The sequence below is a fragment of the Euleptes europaea genome, chromosome 6 (genome assembly GCF_029931775.1).
Source record: "Euleptes europaea isolate rEulEur1 chromosome 6, rEulEur1.hap1, whole genome shotgun sequence".
Classification (NCBI taxonomy): Eukaryota; Metazoa; Chordata; class Lepidosauria; order Squamata; family Sphaerodactylidae; genus Euleptes; species Euleptes europaea.
Genome location: NC_079317.1, coordinates 23,773,788 through 23,794,372, shown reverse-complemented (window position 1 = coordinate 23,794,372; position 20,585 = coordinate 23,773,788). Strand labels below are relative to the sequence as shown.

Sequence of the window (20,585 nt, the reverse complement as noted above, 5' to 3'; positions counted from 1 at the left end):
TAGCAGGAGATCTCCAGCTACTATCTGGAGGTTGGCAACCCTATTTGACATGCAAGGAACTACAATCTTGTTCTTAATGAGTAATCCAATTTCAGAAAGTGGGAGAACTAGGAGCAAAGTTTTCACCAAAGACCTGAACACACAAGGAAGTTCATTTATTATGCTGCATTTAAAGCCTATTTTTCTCTCATCATTATAGTGGCCAAGTCCCAAACGTACAAAACACTTAGATTACATGTGTATGTGTGTTATACAGAGTGTAAAATTTGACGGTAGCTATACTTGCATAATGCTTCTCAAACATATGGATGCCAGCATAAGAAAAAACTGACAGTCTAGGCAACATATGTATAGTTGCGGTAGGTGTCGATGGCAGGAAGCCAACCTGGGAAGACTGATAATTTTCTAGCTGATATGTCCATTATGCACTTGCCATTGAAGTAACACCATCCCTGGAAATTGGAACATTGTTTAGGACATGCTTTTTTTTCCATAGGAAAGGTTTCATGTGTACCAATGCTGTGCCAATTAAAATAGGCTCCCATCTAGGGTTGCCAAATCCCTCTTCGCCACAGGCGGTAGGTTTTTGGGGCGGAGCCTGAGGGCGGGGTTTGGGGAGGGGAGGGACTTCAACACCATAGAGTCCAATGGCCAAAGTGGCCATTTTCTCCAGGTGAACTAATCTCTCTCGGCTGGAGATCAGTTGTAATAGCAGGAGATCTCCAGCTAGTACCTGGGGGTTGGCAAGCCTACTCCGGTCCCTTTCCCAAGGGATGGCAGGCATGAGATTGCTGGACACACAGGAGGCTGTGGCACTCCTGGTTTCACACTTTTGAACATCATTGCAAGGCCAGGAAGTATCATCTGAGAAGAAAAAGGAACAGTTCGGCAGATCCAGCATCCTTTGGGTTCTCTTTTGATTAAAAAAAAAAAATCAATCGTGTGCTGTTATTTTGATTGACCACCTGGAGGTTGGCAGCCCTAGGAAAAGCCAACAGGAGATGGATTGACCCTACATTTGCAGGACCTTAGCAAGGCTGTTAACAATAGGATGTTTTGGAGGACGTTAATTCATAGAGTCACCATAAATTGGAAGTGACTTGATAGCACTTACCACAGAGGTGACTTGCTAGCATTTCCTTTGATTTTTATAATGGCCACAGGGTGGAGGTGTTGCTTTATCTTAAGACATTTTATCAATATTTCAAAACTTTGAGGAGATTAAGAATGGAAACATATCGACCAAACGAAGCAAGATCTGGCTAACATACTATGTACAATTTGCTAATTTTAATGCCATACTTAGAATAATATTGTTCCCTCTTCTCTTTCTAGCCATGGGTGGTGAAGAATCTTTTGTTTTCCACTCAAGCATCTTATAATTAAAGCCAGAAATGTTTCACAACGAAAGACTGAAAGAACTGGGTATATGTTTAGTATGAAAAATGGGGCAGGAGAGTCATAATCACACTGTTCAAGTATCTGAAGGGCTGTTACATACAAGAGGGCAAAGTTCCCTTCTACTAGAGAAGGCCAGTCTAATTCTAATAGACTTCACTCACAAGAGGGTAGATAATTCACAGTGGGTAGCCGTGTTAGTCTGTTTGCAGTAGTCAAAAAAGGCAAGAGTCCAGTAGCACCTTAAAGACTAACAAAAATATTTTCTGGTAGGGTATGAGCTTTCGTGAGCCACAGCTCACTTCTTCAGATACAGCTAGAATGTGAATCCATCGGTCTTTAAGTAGAGGAACAGTATGTAAATGAGAATAGCAGGCTTGATTGGATTAGGTGTGATATGCAGAAGAGTCTGTGATGTCCAGGGGAGAGATGGGGGTGGAGAAATCAGCATTGGTAATGGGCCATGAATGCAAGGTCTTTATTCAGCCCAGGTAAAGTCAATGCATTTACCTGGGCTGAATAAAGACCTTGCATTCATGGCCCATTACCAATGCTGATTTCTCCACACCCATCTCTCCCCTGGACATCACAGACTCTTCTGCATATCACACCTAATCCAGTCAAGCCTGCTATTCACATTTACATACTGTTCCTCTACTTAAAGACCGATGGATTCACATTCTAGCTGTATCTGAAGAAGTGAGCTGTGGCTCACGAAAGCTCATACCCTACCAGAAAATATTTTTGTTAGTCTTTAAGGTGCTACTGGACTCTTGCCCTTTTTGACTAAGAGGGTAGATGTTATTCAAATATTTCTAACAGTAGCTGCTTCCACACGCTGATGATTTTCAGTGTCATTTTCATTGCCGCTCTAGCAGTTTTCTGCCATGCTTTCTTTGCCTAAGCCTTCCATGGCTGCCACCCACCCAGCCATTATATGGCTTTAGGCTTCTAAAAATTGGCATATGGTATAGCCCTATAAAATATAACAATATATCCAAAAATTCCTCTGAATTTGCAGCTTTCATTTTTTAAAACAAAACTTTCCAGCCCCTTTTGCTGTCGAGATATGAATTTCCAGCTTTAATTTTTAAAACAAATCTCTCTGGCCCTTTTTGTTATCAAGATATACAGAGAAAGGTGCATTTATCACTATATATACCCCTTATATCTCTGCAACTGAAAGGGCTAGAGTTTTGCTTTGAAAAAACAACAATGGAAGTTGGGAATTCAGAGGAAATGATGGATACGTTACAATGCTATACTGATATGTTTTTCAAAGTCGGGAAAAGCCCTCTGGTAGCATGGGTGAGAAATGGTGGCTGTGGGGGCCGAGGTAAAGAAAATAGGGCTGACAAGTAGGGGGCCCACAAGAGAAGGCATCTCACTCCCCCACTATTTTCTCTTTCCCTTTCATGGAAGCTTCCATAGCTTCTCCCCTTTTCCTGCTTCTTTCTCTGCTTCTCACTCGTCCTCCAACCTACCTTTATCTGTCCCCTACAACTTTCCCCCCCCTGGCACTCTGTCCCCACAAAAAGTCTGACCATGTGGGGGGACCTGGAAAGATTTGTAGGGAAAACTTCACTGTTGCCTGTATCCCTCTCCCCAAACAATTTCTTATTTCCTTCCTGTAGCCAGTCCCCCATATCCTGTACCGCCTTTCCTGTGCCTTTCCTCCTTCCCACTCACCAACCTCTTTATCTGCGCCCCCCATGTTCAGCTTTATGTATTATTTATTTACGTCTTTTGCACTCTGCCTTTCTCCACAATGGGGACCCAAGCAGCTGACAACATTCTCCTCTCCTCCATCTTATCCTTGAAACACTGGTGTGAGGTAGAGGGGGCTGAGTGTGTGTGACTGGCTCAAAGTCACCCATTGAGTTTCTATGGCAGATTGGGGATTTGAACCTGGGTCTCCCAGATCTTCGTCTGAAATTCTCACTACAGCACCACACTGGTTTTTGTGGGCTGGTGGTTGTTGAACAGTAGCAAGCAGTCGGGCTTGGTGAGTCATGCAAGTTGGGGGGTGACATGTCACCTGGTAGCTGCTGCTGGGCCTGGCCCCAGTGAGTCCTCCCACAAAGGCAAAAAATAAACAAACCAGCCCTGGAAAGAGTCCTGCCTCCCACCTTTAACTGACAGAAAACAACATTTGAAGGCTGGCAGCACTGTTGTGGTTGCCTAGCAAAGGCCACTGAGAACATTCATTTCTTAAAGCTACAGGCACCTCTTCTTGTACAGGGGGTTTCTAACCCCTACTATAGTTTTTTTTTAAAAAGATTCCAGGTATTTCTGCAAATCTGGGGGTGTCCCCTGGTTTGCAGAATGATCTCTATTGTCTGTTCATGGCTCCAGTTTCCAGACTTAAGTATCCACAGATTTGACCATGTTGAGGTGTGTGATATATTGACAAGTGGGAACCTGGAAGGACTTGAGGGGTGAATTTCCCTCTCCTTTACTATCTCCTTTTTCCCTGGCCTGAAAGCCCTCATAGCCTCTCCCCTTTTCCTGCCTCTTCTTCTTCCCATCCACTTCATCAGGGTATAATGCTATGGAGTCCACCCTCTAACACAACCATTTTCTCCAGGGGAACTGATCTCTGTCATCTGGAGAACAGTTATAATTCACTGTGATCTCCAGCCCCCCACTTAAAGGTTGGCAACCCCAGTCACCCTGGAAGAAATGGCTGCTTTGGAAGGTGGAGTCTATGGCATTATACCCCTCTGAGGTCCCTCCCATCCTTAAACCCCATCCTCCCCAGACCCCACCCACCAAATCTCCTGGAATTTCCGAACCTGGAGTTTGCAACCATATCTCCTTTCCACCCATCAGCCAACTTACTTTTATCTGTCATTCTGTCTTAAACTTTCCTTCTCACCTCCTCCAGCAGCCACGTTGGCAATTGGACTCTATGGCATTGAAGTCCCTCCCCAAACCCCGCTCTCCCCAGTCTCAACCTCAAAAACCTCCTGCCGGTGGCAACCCTACTTTTCAGTGACATGAATGCTGACCTTAGCAACATTGAGGTCACTGTTCCCACATGGTGCAATAACATATTCATCAGATCAAGAGCAAAAAGATCTTGAGCCCCCTTCAAAATCAAGTCCAAGATCACTACCCCGATCAGCTCTGTGACCAGCTGTTCCAGTGCACAGTCATTTATGTTGTCTAGGTACCTCATTTCTACAGCATGACTCGAGCAACCATTTGCCCAGTCAATGTGAGGGTTGTTGAAGTCACCCAGCATTGTAACTCAGCTTTAGCCACCACCATTATTTCTTTCTCCATCTCTAGATCAGCCTCAAGAGTTTGAGCAGGAGGGTGGTAGTATATGCCCATTTTGTAGTTACCCTTAAGGCCAAGTAACTCCACATATAGCAATTCCATTGGGGAGTTCATTCCCCTGACAAAGAAAGAGAAGTCTTTGTTCTGGTTGGGAAGGGGAGGCTTATTTGGCATGGCGGAAGCAATTTCTATTGGCATTGCAAAGGGGGCAGAGAAGACAGAAAGTATACCATAGCAAGCGAAGGTCTAGCTAGCAGTAAAAAGGGACACCTAAACAATAGATGATAATACTAGCCAGTTCACATCCTGGCAGGGACAACAAGAAGGCATTCAGTTGATGTTAACACTTTATAATTCATTAAGAAAGCCCAGAACCGACATCAAGTTAATGTAAAAGAATCATCCAGATTATATTTTTGAAAAAAATACATCAAGGAGGGATGAAACAAGGCACAGTGAGCTTTAAAAGAACCTGAAAAGAATGGAAAAGTTTACAGGTTCATGTGTGTTGTGTGTTAAATGCTATCAAGTTGCTTCCATCCCATGGCGACCCTATGAATCAGTGTCCTTCAAAACGTCCTATCCTTTACATCCTTGCTCAGGTCTTGCAAATAGAGGGCCATGCCTTCCTTTATAGAGTCAATCCGTTTCTTGTTGGGTCTCCCTCTTTTCCTGCTCCCTTCAACTTGTCCTAGCATGATAGTCTTTTCCAGTGACTCTTGTCTTCTCATAATGTTACCAAAGTCCGATAGCCTCAGTTTAGTCATTTTAGCTTCTAGGGTCAGTTCAGGCTTGATTTGATCTATAAGCCACTGATTTGTTGTGGTTTTTTTTGGCAGCCCACGGTATCCATAACACTCTCCTCCAACACCACATTTCATAGGATACAGGTTCATACATCCCTTCATTTAATACCTAAAGGTATGGCAGTCAATCTCAAAATATGAGTTGATGACACTGTAGGTTGTAGGCTGATATGAATATAAGTGCAATACACATATGTTAGAAATAAAATTTTGAATTGTGTTTTTGGGTCCTGTCCTACCTCACAGGGATGATTTACAGAGTATAATTCCACAGGTTAACACTGCACCAAAATAGCACTTTAGACCCTTCTAGGGAAATACTTTCTCAAGAGCTAGTTACACAGATGCAGCCTGTTGTGGAAGGATCAGACCCTTTCTCAGGAGGTGTAGTGCTGGCACTGGAAGCACTCTTCATACTCTCTGAGTTCAACAGAATTTCAAAGAAACAAGCTCCCAGCCAAAGCAGAATTTATTCAACAGTAAATAACAAGCAATTAAAGCAATCCCACACAGACTCCCCAAATCAGACTAAAGAAGAGGAGACACACATGGAGGCAGGGTATTTACCCACTAGAGCTCTTGGTTGCCACAGAGGAGATGTGGGCTGCTAGCAGGGTCACCCCCTCTGGAGAAGAGGCTACCCTTTGCCATTTGTGGGCAAACTTATATTCACCCTTCTTATACCCAGTTCAAAACAACTGCCTCTGACACCATAGTGTGTCAGAATGGGAAGCATTATTAAAGATAGAATTGCTGAGTATATAGAAGGGCAAGCCCTGCTGAGCAAAACCCAACATGGCTTCTGCAAAGGTAGGTCCTGTCTCAATAACCTGTTGGAGTTTTTTGGAAGTGTCAATAAGCATGTGGACAGGAATGAGCCTGTGGACACTGTGTATTTGGATTTCCAAAAGGCTTTTGACAAAGTCCCCCACCAAAGACTGCTAAGCAAAGTTCATAGTCATGGGATAAGAGGACAAGTCCTCTTATGGATTGAGAGCTGGCTGAAAAATAGGAAGCAGAGAGTAGGAATCAATGGTCACTTCTCACAATGGAGGGATGTAAGCAGTGGGGTCCCTCAGGGATCTGTGCTGGGACCAGTGCTATTCAACCTGTGCATCAATGACCTGGTGCTGGGGGTGAACAGTGAGGTGGCCAAGTTTGCAGATGATACCAAATTATTTAGGATGGTTAAAGCAAAAACAGACTGTGAAGAGCTCCAAAAAGATCTCTCCAAACTGGAGGAATGGGCATTAAAATGACATATGTGATTCAATGTGAGTAAGTGTAAAGTGATGCATATTGGGGCAAAAAATCCCAAGTTCACATATATACTGATGGGACCTGTTTTGGCAGCCACAGAACAAGAAAGAGATCTTGGGGTGATAGTGGATAGCTCAATGAAGATGTCAACCCAGTGTGCGGCTGGTGTGAAAAAGGCAAATTCCACGCTGGCCATAATTAGACAAGGAATAGAGAATAAAACTGCTGCTATAATCCTGCCCTTATACAAATCTGTGGTGAGACCACACTTGGAATACTGTGTACAGTTCTGGTCACCACACCTAAAACAGGATATTGCAGAGCTCAAGAAGGTGCAGAAAAGAGCAACCCAAATGATCAGGGGGCTAGAACAACTGCCCTATGAGGAGCAGTTAAATCACTTAGGGCTGTTTAGCTTGGAAAGAAGGTGGCTAAGTGGGGACATGATAGAAGTCTATTAAATTATGCATGGTGTGGAGAGAGTGGACAGGGAGAAGCTTTTCTCCCTCTCTCATAATACCAGAATGCGAGGTCATCTGCTGAAGCTGGAGGGTCAGAGAGTCAAAACAGATAAAAGGAAGTATTTCTTCACACAATGCATAGGACGTTTTTGCATCGTAATTAACAGCGTGTTCCAGGCTGAATTGCCCCACATATTTTTTTTAATTTTGCACACTGAATCGTCATTCCAGAAGTGACTGCAAAGCCAGGGCATACCTGTTTTGCATAACTAAAGAGCCCATTAAATGCGACCTTTGGAGTTTGCCTCAAAGAATCACCCTCAAGGAACAATGCAAAACAACAGAGGCGCGTTAGTTATGCTAATGGCTTATACAAACAGGAACAAAGGAGCTGACGAGCGGGGGGAGTGGAACTTCTCCTTTTGCATGGGGACCATGAAAAGTCATTTTTAAAGTCGCATTTTAAAAAAGAGCTTTCAGCGAGCATCAAAACTGACCATGCAAAAATGGCCATAGTCAAATTGTGGCACTCCCTGCCCCAGGATGTGGTGATGGCTATCAACTTGGAAGGCTTTAAGAAGGGAGTGGACATGTCCATGGAGGAGAGGGCTATCTATGGCGACTAGTCAAAATGAATACTAGTCATGATGCATGCCTATTCTCTGCAGTATTGGAGGAGCATGCCTATTATATTAAAAAAGGTAAAGGTCCCCAGTGCAAGCACCGGGTCATTCCTGACCCATGGGGTGATATCACATCCCGACGTTTTCTAGGCAGACTTTTGTTTATGGGGTGGTTTGCCAGTGCCTTCTCCAATCGTCTTCCCATTAGGTGTTGTGAAACACAGGCAGGATGCTGCTGCAGTCATCTTGTTTGTGGGCTTCCAAGAGGCACCAGGTTGGCCACTGTGTTTTTTCTAACAGACCTTCAGGGCCAGTAAGCTGGCCTTTCCTGCTGTCTCCAGCCGATGCAAAAAAAATACACTGGTTTCTAATAGAGACAGGCAGGGATCTGCATCTTAGAAAGACAGAGAAGCAAAGGGCATCTAAAATACCTGTACTTGGGACAATAGAAAACGGCGTAGAAAATGCAGGAAGACTCTCAGGGGAATGGACGGTTGGTTTTTGTTTACAACAAAGAAGGGAAAATCACCAGGAAACGATGTCACTGTATGCTTCTGGGTTTTCAAGTATGAATTATTTTGCAGTTGGGTCCATAACTTTTGCTATGAAGATAAAATGACGTATTTGCTTATTAGCAATGGCCATTATGAATGGTTTGTCGAATCTGAGGATAGGAGGAGGAGGAGTCAGTTGAAGAGAAGTCAATGAAACCTCTATAACCGTGACTGCCGCTGCCTCAGTGCCTCCCTCATGAACATCCAGCACAGCCTTGTGAACAGCCTGCAGTGGAAAAAGGAAGATTTTGTTTTATATAAAGAAGAAGATTTGGGTTTTATACCCCGCTCTTCTCAACCTTTAAGGAGTCTCACAGTAGCTTACAATCACCTTCCCCTCCCCACAACAGACACCTTATGAGGTGGGTAGGGCTGAGACAGTTCAGAGAGAACTGTGACTAGCCCAAGGTCACCCAGCTGGCTTCATCTGGAGGAGGAGGGAATCAAACCCACTTCTCCAGTTTAGAGTCCACCACTCTTAACCACTACACCAATATAGATAGACCTTGGTATGATTTTCTCCTTTTTCTGGGAAATGGAGGATGGCCCTGGTGACAGCTTGCATTGTTGCTACAACTGTGAGGGTCTGTCTGTCTGTCTGTCTCTCTCTCTCTCTCTCTCTCTCTCTCATGGAAATACCAAGGAAAGTGGACTGACCTGTCTGGCTTAGAACCAAAAGGGTTCTAAGCCGCCTGTAGGCAGACTGAAAAGCCAGGGCTTTTTCTGGGACGGTATTCATTGGTACTGAGTACCAGCACCTTTTCTTGGGAATCTCCCAAGTCCTGATTCTCATGTACCAGCCCCCATCCCTTTTGGCCACAGAAAGAGAGAGGAGGAAGTAGGCTGTGGCAGGCATGTGCAGAGCCTCTGGGGCCAGTGAGGGTTAGGGTTGCCAGCCTCCAGCCGGTGGTTGGAGATCTCCTGCTATTGCAACTGATCTCCAGGCGACAGAGATTAGTTCCCTTGGATGAAGTGGCCACTCTGGCAATTGGACTCTAAGGTATTAAAGTCCCTCCCCTCTCTAAGCCCTTCCCTCCTCAGGCTCCACCTCCAAAATCTCCAGGAATTTCCCAACCTGGAGCTGGCAACCCTACTTCTGGTCCACTGTTTGGCATTGAATTAGCTCTTTTAGCAGCTTACTGACTGATAATCAGCTGGGAAGGAACCTTAAGGCAGGGATGAGGAAACAAGGGAATGATTTACAACTGAGATGTTAGGGTGATGGCAGCTTCCCATGGGTGTCCCTTATATCCCATGGGAGTTCTATGTGTAGGGTTTCCAACCGCCAGGTACTAGCTGGAGATCTCCTGCTATTATAACTGATCTCCAGCCAATGGAGATCAGTTCACCTGGAGAAAGTGGCTGATTCGGCAATTGGATTCTATGGCATTGAAGTCCCTCCTCAAACCCCCCTCCTCAGGCTCCACCCCAAGAACATCCCACTGGTGGAGAAGGGGGACCTGGCAACCCTATCTATGTGGGTGGAGTCTGTCTGTCTGTCTGTCTTTCTGTCTAGCAAAGTGAGGTGGTATTAGCCATACGTAGAATGGACTGTAGCAATTCAGATTGCTGATGGAAGACCAGTTCCTCAATATTTCTCTGAATCAAAAATTTCTCTGCAAGTAACAAACAAATACAGCAAGATGCTGGCTCAGCAGGTATCTCCCTCCTGTGTTAGTTTATTTTACTTGCAGGGAATCTTTCTCAAGGGAGCATTCAACAGGTTCTGCCACCTGCAACACAAAATACCAACTGTCCATTCTGCCAGCCAAAGACTCTGCTACCTCATTCTACAGCCTCGGTAGAAAAATCATCACTGCCACAGTTGACCTAAGTGCACCCAGGACTTCAGTGATGTAATGGGCATAATAAGCAGATTTTTGTGATGGGTAGCTGGTGGGTAAATCCTCAGTCCTTTCCTTAGGATTAAAAAAAAATCCTACAATGAGAAATGGTGCATTGTACTTAGACTGCATGGGGCTACTTGTAGCAAGTGTGGTGAATTTATGTCAGATGTTCCTGATGGAGTCTCGTCACCACAAGTACAACACACTGATTCAATCTGGCCTCATCCCTTCCTTATTTAATCTTACTGCTTTTATTTACTCAATTATTTCCAGCAGATGCTTAGAGGTTATTTTGTTACGTGTTATAGTAAAAAACCCTGACCATTCCCCATGAAACCTATTAAAAACAATTGTTTAAAAGAAAAAGATAGGGCAAACTTAGCTTCCAACCACTCACATACTTACTTTGGAAACCTTCAGATTGTGTTGTCCGGTAATCCCAGAGAGATCAGCATTGTCACTGAATACATCATTCACACCCTGACTCTGCAACAGATCTTTGACATCATAGGATCCAGAAATGGAAAATTTTGGCAAAAATAATTCTATTTTTCTAGTTAATAGCAAAAGAGAGAGAGAGAGAGAGAAAGAGAGAGAGAGAGAGAGAGAGAGAGAGAGAGAGAAGCAGAAAAACAACAACAGATGTTCAGGATCAAATTGTCAATTGTCTGAGATGCATACCATTAAAAAGGGCATAACTTAGAACTCTTGTTCTGGTGCCTTGTTTGTGCTCAGTGTATGCTGGTTTCTTTGATGGCTTATTGCTTTATTTTCTGTCTTTTTATGGTATCAGAAACTCATTTGAAGAACAATGATGTGTAGCAGTACTGATCCTTGTGGGATCTCACTGCTCCCTTCCTTTTTAAGAACTGTTTTTTACAAGTCACCACAAGTCAAGCAAGATTAAATCTTCTATATTACATCCATTGAGACAAAGAGTGTAAGTAAACAAATACAGCACCAAAATCAGTGAAACAAGTAAACTATAAAAAATACATAATATTGGGATGGATGGGGGCAAATGGGGCCTGATAGTTATGATGACCAACCAGCTCTGAGAAGACATTGGGGCTGAGCAGAGAGGAGGGGTCATGAAGGAAACGTTATCAGTGTGGTGAAACAGAACTCCTGAGTTTCAGTTGCCCCAAAATGGAAAAAAAAAATGGGAGGAAGGGTTATCAGCATGGAGAAACAGGACACTGGAGTTACAATTGCCCCAGACTGAATAACCAGACAGGCTCCATTACACCAAAGCAAGTAAATGTCATTAAACAAACCCAAACTGCCATGGCACCTAACCAGTTAAAAGCAACTTACACAGAGGGCTTCAAATGTTTAGAAGCCTCTGTGGGAAATCAGCCAATGGAAGGACCAGCTGCCACTTTAAGCCACGGGAATGCCAGGGAACATGAAATCTTAACACTAGAGGAAGGCATTGAGTCCTGATGACAGTGAACCAGTGGGAGTGGATGGATTCACTTTATTAGCATGGAGGGACTCAGGGTCTGAGGTTAGTGTCATCAATAGGAAAATGTAATGATTTAGTGTTGTTTTAACTGTATTTTAAATTTTTGTATTATTGTATATTTATGGTGTTAGCCACCGTGAGCCCAATTCTGCAGGGGGAGGGTGGGGTATAGATAAAATTTCTATTCTATTCTACTCTATTCCATTCTAACTCAGCACCCCTTGTTAAAATAGCACAAAATGAAAACATACCCAGATTGGAAAGATGTACTCCATTTTCTAAAAACTGCTCCTGACAAAGCATCCTCCACAGCCTTCAGTTTCCCTTGGTCCGGCAGAATAAACCATGCTGCGGAATCTCCCTTGTAAGGCACTTTGACTACCCAAGAAGACAGGTCTTCATCACGGAGAAAATTATAAGAACCTTTTTGATACATCATGTTCACCTTCACTGTTGTTTTGGCATCTACAAAGAAATCTGTTTCCCTGGTCAATACGTGGTTAAAAGGAATTTCCCAGGATGCTAAGGAGAAAAAGAACAGGTACACTGAGTAGGGTAAATGCTGATTCACACACATGCACATTACTGTAGAATAGCTGTATGCTTAATTGTATGGCAACATTAAACGCAAGAGCCCAGGAATTCAGTTCTAAATGTCTCATGTCCAAGTAAAGGTATTATGTAAGCTAGCTGGGAAACAGAACATGAGATGGCAAAAAAATAAAAATAGTGGGTACAGCAGGGGGATGCTTGAGGGCATATACACATTAACTCAACTTTCTGTCCAAAAGAAAAGATTTGCATGCTATACTCCGCTCAGCGGTGTTTGAAGCCTTCCTATAGCCTAGGGAGCCTACGCTGAGGTAAATGGCTCATCTTCCAGTGGAACAGCCATTTTTTGTCAGAGGAGGGGTTTATAGGCTGGAGGACGGCTGGAGAAGGAAGTGGTAGGATACAAGCTAAAATGTCTTGCCGTAGAACTCCCCACTGTTCTCGGCTATGAAGCTGAAATTCTGCCACCAATATTTATTACCAATTACCATTATTTACCTTTGAAGAAGATGTAGTTTAGAAGAACCATTACTGTATTTGGATCTAGCCCCTGGATGACTTGGGTGATTTTCCCATTGGTTTTGTTCTTTACATACTCATTTATCTCGTTTTTTGCTGCTGCAGAGTTCTTGAAGCAAGTTGAAATGGCTTCAGCTTTATACAAGGTTTTGACATTGTTCAGAAATTCAGGCAACAATTGTGATGACTCTTCTACGAACAAAGCGTTCCCAATACTCGTCTGTGTTACATTATTGGGTTGGTTAAGCGTGCGGATGAGTAGGTTAAATCCTCTATGGATCTCATTCTCTTCAGTGTCTGACAGGTTGAAACCAAGTCCATTGAAAATCTGGCGATGGGTTTCCGCTTTAGCTCCCATGGTAAGCATGGCAAAGGCTGTGGAGATGCTCAGGGGAGAGAAGAAGACGTTTTGGGGATGTGGGTCTGAAGCAATGAGCTTGTACAATCTGAATGCAAATTCGGCATTTTCCACAACAATCTTGTCATAGACAGTTGCTTCAGTTCCCTGCCCTTCTGCCGGAGGCTGATGCTGATGTTCAAGTGGGTTTTTATCTCCGCTGTGCTCCTGTTCCTCATGGTGTCCTGGAACGTGATGGCAATGGACTTGAAGGCCAGTTAAGAGTAAGGAGAGGCAGAGGATGAACATCATTGGAACTTGTGGTGGCAGGGCCATGAATAAATTTCAGTCAACTGTATAGTGCAAAGAAATTTGATATTAGAAAATATCTCAAATGATTTTTATAGTTTTATTTTTTAAAATTATCAAAACATTCTAAGTATTAAAATCTGTAATTGGAATATTTTACCATTTACTCCAGATGGTTAGTTTACTTTTTTTCTTTTTTAAAAAAAGGAATGTTACACAATATTTTAATAATTAAAAAGAGTAGAAGTGTTTTATAATAACGTTGAGGGTAATTTGCAGAGCATTCCCTTTTGCCTTCAGGTAGCTTCAATGTACTTTTCTTTCAGAGGTTTAAGCCCGATGAACACAATTTAGAATCCATTTAATTCTGCTATTGTCTTTAATGGAATTTTAGGCAGTCAGCCCTACATTCAACTAAAGAAATATTCTGTCTTCTTTGAAAACATAAATAACTGTTTTGGATAAGAATGTCTTGATTTGCTGTGCAGCAGAAGGAAACCCTATTATTTGCCTTGGATTTGTGATAATTTTGTAATAATTTTAGTATTGGACTCATCTGTACTTTATTGTCCCCCCTTTCATAGTGCCTACAGTTTGGTAATAAAGTTCTGTACTCAAGGTGGGAGAGATTTCTATGCTACCATGGTCTGAGACACTCTGTCCCAAAACTTTGTTCCATGCATAATAAAATAGTTCATTCAGCCTAAAAAATAAATTAAGCTGTATATTTAAATGGCTTTAGTCATTTTGCTTTAATCATGAAAGTAGAGGGACAAACATGAAGTATTTTGCTGAGAACATGAATATGGGTTGATCAAAAAGTTTAGAATAATGTGTATCATACTCACAGCCTTCTGAAGAAATGTATCACATCTGCCTGTTCTTCGATACTCCTTCCTCAGTTATTTATCTAGGATGCTTATCAAATGACCAGTGTTGCTTATTAACCATTAAGCTGAGCAAATATTGATTATGTATCAGGGACAGAGATCAAATAATAATTAATTAGATATTTAGCTAGTCTCTGCAGTTTGTTCAGTGGGGCTGAACACACTTTGACCTTCTCAAAATAAATGATATTGGAGAGCAACCCAGCTGGCAGACAAAAATACAACCACCGGTTTTGATGTGACTTATATTTTATACCCTCTTAAGGGGCATGTACACCATGTACCTACCACCACATACCAACATCCTACCACCAAAAAAATGCCTCCAAACTGGGGTGGATTACTAATACCTTGTAGAACATCCTAGATGGTTCTACCAAATCTTGAACATTGTCCAGTGATTTAACAACTCATGATGATACAGATTATTTTATGTTTACTCACCAGCCAGGTTCATGAGGTAAGTATGTTATCAACAGTGTTGCCCTTGATTTGAAACCCTCTCTTATCAAGTCCAAAATAACTCTAATGTTCTTATTTGGGAGACTGCTCACTCAATTATTGGCAAAATCCCCTTCTTGTTCCATAACACTGTTGGGTCTCAGTCAACTGATGTCTTACTCAAATAGCCACTTATTTAGTAATCAATTCAGTCCAAGACCATTAAGAGGTTCCTTGGCTCACACACCTTTACTTCAACCAGCTTGACTTTTGATTTCCAACTGAAGCAGCTAGCATGTTGGAGATAGAACAAGGAAAGGAGGAAAAACATGATTCCAGGAGGGTGCTAGTACTATAGATAACAATTTTCATATCCTTGGAAAGCCAAGTATGTGTTGAATCAAAGTCTTTCTTGCATTTGATCTGATCAGTGGGGAGAGACTGTGGACCAGTTTTTCACATAACAACACAGATGGAAGACTGCTAATTTGATTTTAAAAACTCTCATGAAAAGAGCTGGGGGTAGGGATGGATGGCAGAGGAAGGCAATGGCCCACCACTGCTGTTAGTCTCTTGCCTTGTAAACCCTACTGGGTCACCACAAGTCAGCTGTGAATTGATGGCACTTTACACACATGCACGCAGGGATGGATGGTAGGCCTTGCTTCCCAGTTCAGACACAAGATCTACTGCACTGGATTTTTAAAGTTCAAAGTGTTTAAAGGGATAGCAATGCCACAGGTCAGGGAGCTCTCTCTCTCCTCTGCACCTTACTCCTACTCCTTAACAGCTCCTGTAGTCTCCTGGGTGGGGCAGCTCCACTGTAAAAAACCTGTCTCTGGTCACTACCCACCTCACCTGTACAGGTAAGGGCACAGAGAGCAGGGCATCAGAAGAATATATTAATTGGTAACTGGGCAATATCAGGGGATTAAACCCTCTGTGATTCAGTTGTCAAGAAGAAATAGGGCTGATTGTTACATATTGGTGGCAATAGCCTGGATGATGTCTCCCGGTGCTGTCATATAGTTGTTAAATAGCATAGAGGACAAGATGGATTCTCGAGCGACCCCATAGCATAAATGCCCCAGGGCTAAGTAGCAGTCGCCCAACACTACAATCTGGAGTTCTTCAGCCAATTAGAAGCAGAATCATCAAAGCACAGTACCCCACTCCTGACTCAGTCAACCTCTTTGGAAGGATACCATAAAAGCCACCAACAATTCCAGGAGAATCAACAGGGATGCACTGTCGCTGTCATTCTCCCAGTGAAGATCACTGGCAGGGTGACTAAGGTTGTTTCTGTCTCAAACCCGGGCCTGAATCTGGATTGAAAGGGGTCTAGGGAAAAAGAAGTTGAAAGTGTGTTTTAAAATTCCTTCAATTAAGCAGTGATATTTTTTTCATGGAATAGTTCACAGTAACATTTTGTCTTAAAACTTCTAGTTACATTTTGGGGGTTTTGACAACGGAGGCTGCATCTATCAATGGTAAGTAGTCATGAGGTTAAATATCTTTTCTGGGAATCAACAACAGGATGACTGGAACTTGTCTACCAAGCTTAATCCATGTCCAATATACACTGTTAAACATTAAGCAAAAGAAACATATATGCTTGGGCCAAAATGTGAAGCAATAGATTTGCCTTTGAGGTTTGCACATTTGTTCTCTCCTTCGAGGGTTGCCAGCCTTCAGGTGGGCCCTGGAGAGCTGCTTGAATCACAAAAGATCTCCCAACTACAGAGATCAGTCCCCCTTAGGTTGCCAGCTCCAGCCGGGGAATTTCTTGGAGATTTGGGGGTGGAGCCTTTGGAGGGTGAGGTTTAGGGAGGGAAGTGACTTCGACAGAGTATAATACTATGGAGTCCACCATCCTAAGCAACCATTTTCTCCAGGGGAACTTATCTCTGTCATGTTATAATTCACTGTGATCTCTAGCTCCCACTTAAAGGATGGCAACCCTAGTAGTCCCCCTGGAAGAAATGGCTGCTTTGGAAGGTGAAGTCTATGACATTATACCCTTCTGAGATCCCTCCCCTCCTTAAACCCCATCGTCCCCAGACTCCAACGACCAAATCTCCTGGAATTTCCTAACCTGGAGTTAAACACATATGTTAAACACATATGTTAAACATATGAAGCTGCCTTCTACTGAATCAGACCCTCGGTCCATCAAGGTCAATATCGCCTACTCTGACTGGCAGCGGTTCTCCAGGGTCTCAGACTGAGGTCTTTCACATCACGTACTGCCTGGTCCTTTCAACTGGAGATGCTAGGGGTTGAACCTGGGACTTTCTGTATGCCAAGCAGATGCTCTACCTCTGAGCCACGGCCCTTCCCCAAAGTCGAAAGGCGTAAATGTAATTGCTAAATAAGAACATAAGAGTTGGCAACCATAGCTCCTTTCTACCCAATAGCCAACCTACGTTTATCTGCCATTCTGTCTTAAACTTTCCTTCTCGCCTCCTCCAGCAGCCTCTACCTAGGAAAACTGGCCCAGTTGTGCAGTGCCACCCACTGGGCCAGGCCCCCTTGCATGTAGGGAACCCTCAAGGACTTGTGGGAGAAGACCTGACTGTATCCTCCTCCCCACACTATTTCCTCTTTCCCTCCTCTTGCCAACCCCCATATCCTCTCCCCTTTCCCTACCTCATTGTCTGTTTTCTCAGCCATTCACCAACCTATCTTTTATCAGCCTCCCGTCTTCAACTGTATTTCTTAATTATTTACTTCATTTATACCTTGCCTTTCCCCACAGAGGGTAACGAAGCATCTTACGTTATTCTCCTCTCCTTCTTATCCTCACAACAACCTGGTGAGGTAAGTTAGGCTGAAAGTATGTGACTGGCCCAAAATCACCCAGTGAGCTTCCACAGCAAGATGGGGATTCAAACCTGGGTCTCTCAGGCCCTACTCTGAAGCTCTAACTAGCACACCACACTGGCTTTTGTAGAGTGATTGCTATTAAAGATAATTCCCAGTGGGTAGCCGTGTTAGTCTGTCTGCAGTAGTAGAAAAGGGCAAGAGTCCAGTAGCACCTTAAAGACTAACAAAAATATTTTCTGGTAGGGTATGAGCTTTCGTGAGCCACAGCTCACTTCTTCAGATACCATACCCTACCAGAAAGCTGATACCCTACCAGAAAATATTTTTGTTAGTCTTTAAGGTGCTATTGGACTTTTGCCCTTTTCTACTACTGCTATTAAAGAGTAGGGCCTTTCCCAAGTCATGCTGCAGGAGGGAATGTGACATTTTTAGTGAGGTGCCTGACTTGGGAAAGGCTACAGCAAGCAGTGTCGCATCTGCTTAGCTGTCACCCTTTCCCTGATGGAAGATCCTGCTCTAGCCTCTGAGGTTCCCAGAACCAAAGGGCCTGAACACCAAATGACCCTTCTTCATTCCATTTTGCAAATGTTTGCAGCCCAATCCATTACTTCTTTGAGAACAGTAGATTAACCTGCTAATGTTCACTGCCTTGGGAGCAGTATGCTGAGAGGCGCCCCCCCTAGGGTTGCCAACCTCCAGGTACAAGCTAGAGATCTCCTGCTATTACAACTGATCTCCAGCCAATAGAGATCAGTTCCCTTGGAGAAAATGGCCACTTTGTCAATTGTACTCTTTGGCATTGAAGTCCCCCCCCACCAAACTCTGCCCTCCTCAGGCTCTGACCCAAAAACCTCCCTCTGGTGGCAAAGAGGAACCCAGCAACCCTATGCCCCCCCCCAAATGTTGAAATGAATGTAGCTCTTATTTATTTATTTATTTATTTATTTATTTGATTGGATACACATGGCACGGCCCAGCCACGTGAAACACAGGTAGTGTAATTCCACAGGTTAACACTGCACCAAAATAGCGCTTTAGAGCCCTCTGGCAAATACTCAGTAAAGAGTTAGTTACACAGATGCAGCCTGTTGTGGAAGGGATCAGACCCTTTCTCAAGAGGTGTAGTATTGGCACTGTTGGAAGCACTCTTCACACTCTCTGTGTTCAACAGAATTTCAAAGAAACAGGCTCCCATCCAAAGTAGAATTTATTCAACAGTAAACAACAGGCAATTAAAGCAATCCCACACACTCCCAAATCAGACGAAAGAAGTTGCCACAGAGGAGATGTGGGCTGCTAGCAGGGTCACCCCCTCTGGAGAAGAGGCTACCCTTTGCCATTTGTGGGGTCCCTTCTTATACCCAGTTCAAAACATCTGACATGATAGTGTGTCAGAATGGAAAGCATTATTAATGGAAAGCATTATTAAAGATAGAATTGTCAAGCATATAGAAGGGCAAGCCCTGCTGAGCAAAAACCAACATGGTTTCTGCAAAGGTTTCTGCCTCATTAATTTTTAGAGTGTTTGGGAAGTGTCAATAAGCATGTGGACAGGAATGAGCCTGTGGACATTAAGTATTTGGATTTCCGAAAGGCTTTTGACAAAGTCCCTCACCAAAGATCGCTAAGCAAACTTCATAGCCATGGGATAAGAGGACAAGTCCTCTTATGGTTTGAGAGCTGGCTGAAAAATAGGAAACAGAGAAGGTATCAATGGTCACTTCTCACAATGGAGGGATGTGAGCAGTGGGGTCCCTCAGGGATCTGTGTTGGGACCGGTGCTATTCAACCTGTGCATCAATGACCTGGAGCTGGGGGTGAACAGTGAGGTTGCCAGGTTTGCAGATGATACCAAATTATTTAGGATGGTTAAACCCAAAACGGAGTGGGAAGAGCTCCAAAAGGATCTCTCCAAACTGGAGGAGTGTGCATTAAAATGGCAAAAGCGATTCAATGTGAGCAAGTGTAAAGTGATACATATTGGGGCAAAAAATCTCAAGTTCACATTTACACTGATGGGATCTGTTCTGGCAGCCACAGACCAAGAAAGGGATCTTGGGGTCGTAGTGGATAGCTTGATGAAGATGTCAACCCAGTGTGTGGCTGCTGTGAAAAAGGCAAATTCCACAATGGCCATAATTAGGCAAGGAATAGAGAATAAGCTGCTGCTATCATACTGCCCTTGTACAAATCTATGGTGAGACCACACTTGGAATACTGTGTACAGTTCTGATCACCACACCTAAAAAAGGATATTGCAGAACTTGAGAAGGTGCAGAAAAGAACAACCAAATTAACAGGGGGCTAGAGCCACTGCCCTATGAGGAGCGGTTAAAACACTTAGGGCTGTTTAGCTTGGAAAGAAGGTGGTTAAGGGGAGATATGATAGAGGTCTATAAAGTTATGTATGGTATGAAGAGAGTGGATAGGGAGCAGCTTTTCTTCTTCTCTCATAATACTAGAACATGGGGTCATTTGCTGAAGCTGGAGGGTGAGAGATTCAAAACTTATAAAAGGAAGTATTTCTTCACACAGTACATTGTTAAATTGTGGAATTCCCTGCCCCTGGATGTGGTGATGGCTGCCAACTTGGAAGGCTTTAAGAGGGGAGTGGACATGTTCGTGGATGATAGGGCTTTCGATGGCTACTAGTAAAAATGAATACTAATTCTGATGCATACCTATTCTCTCCAGTATCAGAGGAGCATGCCTATTATATTAGGTGCTGTGAAACACAGGCAGGATGCTGCTGCAGCTGTCTTGTTTGTGGGCTTCCTTGAGGCACCTGGTTGGCCACTGTGTTTTTTCTAACAGACCTTCAGGATCAATAAGCTGGCCCTTTCCTGCTGTCTCCAGTTGGTGCAAAAAGATACACTGGTTTCTGACAGAGACAGGCAGGCACCTGCATCTTAGAAAGACAGAGAAGCAAAGGGCAACTAAAATAGCTGCACTTGGGACAATGGAAAAGGGCCTAGAAAATACAGGAAGACTCTCAGGGGAATGGAAGGT

At 43.5% G+C, this 20,585-nt stretch overlaps 1 protein-coding gene across 1 annotated transcript in view; it reads right to left on the bottom strand.

Annotated features, from left to right (window-relative positions):
- The window catches only part of LOC130479427 (uncharacterized), a 34,164-nt gene extending 20,742 nt beyond the window's left edge, over window positions 1-13,422 (bottom strand). Inside the window, exons 1-4 of the mRNA XM_056851831.1 lie at window positions 12,753-13,422; window positions 11,954-12,224; window positions 10,640-10,787; window positions 8,416-8,613 (exon numbers count right to left, since the gene is read on the bottom strand). Coding sequence (XP_056707809.1) covers window positions 8,416-8,613; window positions 10,640-10,787; window positions 11,954-12,224; window positions 12,753-13,422 — 1,287 coding nt within the window. The remainder of the gene's footprint in view (window positions 1-8,415; window positions 8,614-10,639; window positions 10,788-11,953; window positions 12,225-12,752) is intronic.
- Between the last annotated feature and the right edge of the window lie 7,163 nt (window positions 13,423-20,585).